The sequence below is a fragment of the Erigeron canadensis genome, unplaced genomic scaffold (assembly GCF_010389155.1).
Source record: "Erigeron canadensis isolate Cc75 unplaced genomic scaffold, C_canadensis_v1 Conyza_canadensis_unscaffolded:94, whole genome shotgun sequence".
NCBI classification, from domain to species: domain Eukaryota; kingdom Viridiplantae; phylum Streptophyta; class Magnoliopsida; order Asterales; family Asteraceae; genus Erigeron; species Erigeron canadensis.
The window spans coordinates 43,097-49,999 of record NW_025215834.1 but is presented as its reverse complement, the minus strand read 5'-3'; the positions used below and the strand labels follow the sequence as shown (position 1 = coordinate 49,999).

The following is a 6,903-nucleotide window of genomic DNA, read 5'->3' as shown; positions in this document are numbered from 1 at the left end:
AACTTGAACTCAAAGTATTTGAACTAAACCAAATCATCAAAGACTTAAAAATTGCACAATCAAATGAAATGTTTAGAGCAAATGCTTTGGCCGAGGATCTTGTAGCTCTTCAGTCCAAGTTCAACGATTCCAACCCTACAGTGAAAGAATTACAAAATCAAATTTCCGATTTAAATCATGCATGTTGCATCAAAGATTCTCAAAACCAAAAACTCGAACATAAAATTGATGAACTCATTGATGAAATCAAGTTTTATAAAGTTAAGGTTTACAGAATTGATCAATCCAACAAGCAAATCTTTTTAAACAAACCAAGAGATTTTGAAGATTTCACTAAAGGGTTAGGATTTGAAGATCCAAAGAACTTACTCACTGGACAACTCATTGTACCACCCCTGTATGATGAGAACATGATGCGGTATGGTCTACTCAGTCAATTTGTCCGACCCTGTTATAATGATTTTGATACAGAAGAACAATTATCCAAATGTGAAGTTAAAATTAACTATGATCACATCAATGATTCATATGATTTGTTTAATCTTCCACTTTGTCCTAAAAACAAAAAACACTCGGTTATAATTGTCGAATTAGATGAAAACTCAAATGAAAGCTCAACTGATATACCAACTGTTGAGCAGTCATGTGAGTCCAAATCTAAAAAGGAAATAATTCCTCCAAAACCAACTCCAGTACGACCATACATTCCACAAAGTGTTTTGGAAGATTTGAAACAAACATTAAATGAGAAACAAAGTGTGATAGATGCTCTTCAGTCTCAAAATCACTATAACAAAGATGTCCCTGATATTGAATTTCAAACTTCCAGTGTTGTCTATGACTGTTCCGATCTTAACTCTCCAGTATGTGTTGTCTTGAATCCCACACCTTGCTCTTCTGTTGGTAGTACTAGTGAATGTATTGATGCTTCTGTGCAAACTAACTGGGATCATGTTAAGACCTACAATGCTGCCACCCAAACCAAACAAGACAACATGAATTGCAATGACCATGATGAAGAAGAAAAAGTGTCAGTGGATCAATCTGAACATGTCTTTCCAAATGTTTTTAATACTGGACCACTTCAATTTTCTGAAGAAACTCAATCTTATCTAAGTGAAATTGATTCTGTTACCAAAAGATTTGAACTTGAAAGAATTCAACGTTTAAGCCTTTTAACTGAAGTTAATAAACTTAAGATAGAAGTGGAGTATAAAAACATTGTACTTCAACCTTTTGCAAATAATGACAAGGAAAAGGCGTCAAAGTTACTACAGTCTGGTCCTTTCTCAAAGTTTTTGAAAGTAACTCGTACTTTGGATACTTCCATTGATACTACTCCTTCGTCAACCCAATCAACTGAAACATCCATTCAAGTTCAAGTCTACTTGAATGAAATTGCTGCATTGACAAAAGCTTTAGAAAAGGAAAAGCAAAGCAAAATCGCCATATACGACTCTCATCAACAAGACAAAAAGGTTTTTCAAAATAAATCAACCATTTTTGCAACTAAAGAATGGCGATATTGCAAAATCATCAAAGAACTAAATGGTTACAAACCTGAGTTACCAAATGTCAAAGCAACAAAGTCATTCAATGAGACTTCGATGTCCTTAAAGACCAATGTCCCTAGTGTGACTAAAGAACCCAATCAAAAGAACCCAAAGTCTGACTTAGATCTTTCAAATCTCCCGGATCTTGACAACTTCTTGGAAGAAAATGACACTTAAGATCCTGAATTGGAAAGAAAATTTGTTAACAAGGAGAAAAAGGAAGATCCCTTATTAAGAAAGACTCCCAACAAATACCCCATACCAGCCACTTATTTACCAAGGAAGACACCATGGAGAAAAATCACTAGTTCAAACCTGAAGCTCTCCGACAATACCACAAAGACAATTAACTCTTCAAACACTCCTGTCAAACCTAACACCTCATCACCAAAAAGAAAACTTACCAAAATGAAACTGTCACAACAACCAAAGGATAGAAAGTACCCTAGCTTTACCAAAACTCATCTACCCAAACCTAAACTCACTGTTATTAAAGATGATTCTGGGAAGGTCACCAGATGTCAAGATCAGTACGGTTGGTTCCCTTTGAACACTAAAAAACAGTCAACATCCATCCATCCCACACCTAAAAGGCAATCAAGAACAACCCACTTTAAACAGTTTTCATCTAACCTAAAAACTTTTCATGTTTCAGGTGACTTGTGCTTAGATTGTCGAAGTAAATGGCTCCCTAAAGATAGACACTTAGCTGCATCTAGGAGAGTCGAGCATGATAAAGAGTCAACTCCTGTGAAACAAGTGTGGAGAGTTCGTAGGACTAATTCTTTAGATAATCCCAAGTCTTGTAAGACTAGTTCTATTTAATCTCTCTTCTTTTGAAACAATTTTAAATGTCTGTAATTTGTAATCCTCGTTTGAACTAAGTGACCGTGTTTTGTTTCTTTAATAAATGTATGAATGTTTTATGTGTTTACTATTTGTTTCTTTATTTTAAATATGCATGGTTTGTTCTTTTTCATAATTATACATCATTTAATTATTCTGTATATTTTACCTCTAACCATCAATGGACCCAGTTCATGTGGGGACCTAAACCAATACTTCCTGTTTTGTTAGGAATTCTTCATCTGTGTCTGGTATATCGACTCCGGATGTTCCAGACACATGACTGGTAACAGATCTATTCTTCAGAATTTTGTTGAAAAGTTCATGGGCACAGTTCGTTTTGGGAATGATCATATTGCTCCTATACTTGGTTATGGTGACATCATTCAAAATGGGATCACTATAAAACGTGTCTCATATGTGGAAGGTCTTGGTCACAATCTCTTCAGTGTTGGTCAATTTTGTGACAATAATCTCCAGGTTCTTTTTAGACGCCATGAATGTAGAGTGCAAACTGAAGAAGGGGTAGATATTCTGACTGGCTCTCGAGATGACAACCTATTTACTATCGATCTCAATAACATTCCATCACCTTCCTCTGAAATTTGTCTTCTCTCAAAAGCTTCTGCTCAACAAACTTGGTTATGGCATAGACGCCTGTCTCATCTCAACTTCCATACCATCAATGCTCTTGTTGATAAACAACTTGTAGAAGGACTGCCTGACTTCAAGTACGACATCAATCATGTGTGTTCAGCATGTGCTATTGGCAAACTAAAAAGGGCGTCTCACAGACCAAAGAAATATCTGAGCACTGATGCTCCTCTTCATCTTCTTCACATGGACTTATGTGGTCCTATGCGTGTTCAAAACATTCATGGTAAACGATACATTCTTGTTATCGTTGATGACTATTCTCGTTACACGTGGGTCTACTTTTTTCGTGACAAAAGTGAAGCTCCTCAAATCATTATTGACTTTATAAAACGGACTCAAGTTAATCTTCAAATTACTGTTCGTTCCGTTCGATCTGACAATGGTACCGAGTTCAAAAACGCGACACTCGAGTCATTTTTCACTTCTGTCGGTATCTCTCATCAATTCTCCGTTGCACGAACTCCACAACAAAATGGAGTGGTTGAACGTCGTAATCTCACACTTGTTGAAGCTGCAAGAACCATGCTTGCTCACTCTCGACTTCCTCCTAATCTATGGGCCGAAGCCGTTGCCACAGCATGCTTCACTCAAAATAGATCAATTATCAATAAACGATTCGACAAAACTCCATATGAAGTCATCAACAAGAGAAAACCAAATGTGAATTATTTTCATATCTTTGGATGTGTGTGCTATGTTCTCAATGACCATGACAATCTTGGAAAATTTGAACCAAAGGGAGATGAGGCTTATTTCATTGGTTATTCACGTGAATCCATTGCTTATCGTGTCTATAATCGCAGAACCAAGAAAGTGGTAGAAAGCATGAATGTCAAATTTGATGAACTATCTGGAATGCTCCTAGATCATCATTTTTCAACATCCTCTGTTCCAACTCTAGCTCAGCCCCCTAAATTAGGATCTGATAATTCTCACAATTTCCCATGTCCAACCACTGAAGAGTTAGACACAGTGTTTGATGAAATTTATCATGACTCTCCTTCACCAGCAGAACCTACTTCCTCTGAAATTGGATCTCCATCTTCAACGAATTCTCTGCTCGAAAGTTCAACTTCATCTCAACAAGACACCTCTCCTCCATCATCAATAAATTGTCCCACTCCATCTCCCTCAGATACTCTATCAGCAAGAAATCTGTCAATCTCATGTCCATCATCTAGCTCCATCTCTGTTTCTGAAGAAGTGGTTCTTCCTGATGAACCAACATATGAATAAATTGCTGAACAATATTCTCCCACCTTTCTTAATCCCGATGAAAATAACGAACCAGCTGAACCGTTACCTCATTTTCGAAAATGGCCGCGAGCCATGCTTCCGCATCCACCAAGTCAAATCATTGGTGATCCTACTGCTGGTCTAACCACTCGAGCCGCTTCTGCGAATGAATGCCTGTTCGTCAATTTCTTAAGCATGGTCGAACCTACTAACGTCACAGAAGCTCTATGTGATCCAGACTGGGTGAAAGCCATGCAAGATGAACTGTCTCAATTCGAACGTCTCGAAGTATGGAAATTGGTTTCTAACCCCTACATTCACAAGGAACCAATAAAGACCAAATGGATATTCAAGAATAAGAAAGATGAAAGTGGCATCGTTGTTCGCAATAAAGCTAGACTTGTTGCCAAAGGATATTCTCAACAAGATGGAATTGATTATGATGAAACATTCGCTCCTGTTGCTCGCATTGAAGCCATTCACATTTTCCTTGCTTATGCTGCTTTCAAGAACTTTACCGTTTACCAAATGGATGTTAAATTGGCTTTTCTAAATGGGGTTCTCAAAGAAGAAGTATATGTCGAACAACCAGAAGGATTCATTGATCCAAAACATCCAGACTATGTGTACAAACTTGACAAAGCTCTCTATGGATTGAAGCAGGCACCACGTGCATGGTATGATGCTCTTACCACATATCTTCTGAAATCAGGATTCTCTAAAGGTACTATCGACACTACTCTGTTTATCAAACGGCAAGGTAACGATATCCTTTTGATCCAGATTTATGTAGATGATATTATATTCGGTTCGACCAATCCTAAGTACTGCAAAAACTTTTCTGCATTAATGGTCAAGCATTTCGAAATGAGCATGATGGGTGAACTAATTTTTTCCTTGGTTTACAAGTTAAACAACTTTCCAATGGGATTTTCATTTGTCAAAATAAATACATTCTTGATATTTTGAAAAAATTTGACATGTTAAACTGTCAACCCATTGCCACACCAATGGATCAAAGAACTAAAATTCATGCTGATATTAATGGAAAACCATACAATCAGAAACTCTTTCGTAGTATGATTGGATCACTCATGTACTTGACAACTAGTCGACCGGATATTATGTTTGCCACTTGCATGTGTGCTCGCTTCCAAGCTAACCCTATGGAAAGTCATGCCCAAGCTGTAAAACGAATCTTTCGGTATCTTAAAGGAACTATAAATCTTGGTTTATGGTACCCAAAAGATACCGGATTCGAGTTAATAGCCTTTTCAGATGCAGATCATGCTGGATGCAAGTTAGACCGCAAAAGTACTTCAGGGAGTGTACAGTTTCTAGGAGACAAGTTAGTCGGTTGGTCCTCAAAGAAACAATCTTGTGTCCACCTCAACTACTGAGGCTGAATACGTGGCTGCTGCAAGTTGCTGCTCACAAGTTCTGTGGATGAAAACTCAGCTTTCTGACTATGGATTCAAATATGATCGGATACCAATCTACTGTGACTCCAAAAGTGCTATCGCCATCTTGCAACCCTGTTCAACACACACGAACAAAGCACATCGATGTAAGGTATCATTTTATCAAAGACCATGTCGAAAAAGGTAACATCGAACTTTACTTTGTTCCAACTGACTACCAACTTGCTGATCTGTTCACTAAACCATTAGACCGCCAACGGTTTACTTATTTGATCACTAAGTTAGGTATGCTTGATCTACAAACATAATATGCCTTAATAACATGCTCTCTATGTTTATTTTCCTGGTCAAACACTTGCCATCTGCTTACTTGCTCTTATATGCAATGTTTGAAGGGGAGAAAAAGGGTAGAATGCATGTTTTTAGGGGGAGTTTGTAAATCTCTTATATGTGTGTTTGTCTGTATAATTTTCCTAGGGGGAGTTTTGTCCATATTTCTTTACCTTAAGAATTTGACCAAAAAAAAAATGGTTTTGACCAAACCGGGTCAAGTCAAACGGGTCGAAACAACCGGGTCAAATCCCGGCTTTGACCTCTATAAATACCCCTCGTTGACCCTCATTTAATTTTTTCCAAATTTTTCTAAGTTTTCTTTTCCTTCTTTTAAAACCGGCTTTCTCTAAATCCCGGCATTAGTTCACATATTTTGATTCAAGGATTTCCGGCATTTACTCTTCTATCAGGCAAAAATCGGTTTTTCACGTATAATCATTGTCCAAATACCGGCTTTCATTTTCTTTATACTTACTATTACCGGGTTTTTCAATTCCTCAAACAATAAAATCGGTTTTCATGTCTTTGGTTATGTAATACCGGTTTTCATATATTTAGCTTATGATTTACCGGACTTCATATCATTAGATTATGTAATACCGGTTTTCATATCTTTTGATTATGAAATACCGGTTTTCATATCTTTTGATACTGTCAAACCGGTTTTCATATTTTTTGATTATGAAATACCGGTTTTCATATCATTTGTCTCTGAATACCGGTTTTCATTCTTTTTAATAATCATTTACCAGTTTTTCATAAGTTTTTCATGATTTTTCCCAGGGGTGATTACTTGACTCTTACGTGATCTTCGTGTATCATTTATCTTTGTTGAGTATTCGGGTATTCTATCTTTC

The 6,903-nt window shown here is 37.0% G+C and overlaps 1 protein-coding gene across 1 annotated transcript; it reads left to right on the top strand.

The window, feature by feature from the left end:
• The first annotated feature begins 68 nt into the window (after positions 1 to 68).
• On the top strand, positions 69 to 2,487 carry LOC122584651. Its single transcript, XM_043756695.1, has 2 exons — positions 69 to 2,088; positions 2,209 to 2,487. Exon 1 carries the CDS (start codon positions 69 to 71, stop codon positions 1,728 to 1,730), a length of 1,662 nt encoding a protein of 553 aa, XP_043612630.1. The 3' UTR covers positions 1,731 to 2,088; positions 2,209 to 2,487.
• Positions 2,488 to 6,903: the final 4,416 nt, after the last annotated feature.

What these genes read in the sequence shown, in the direction of transcription:
- LOC122584651 (XM_043756695.1), top strand. Translation starts at nt 69, where the DNA reads ATGTTTAGAGCAAATGCTTTGGCCGAGGATCTTGTAGCTCTTCAGTCC.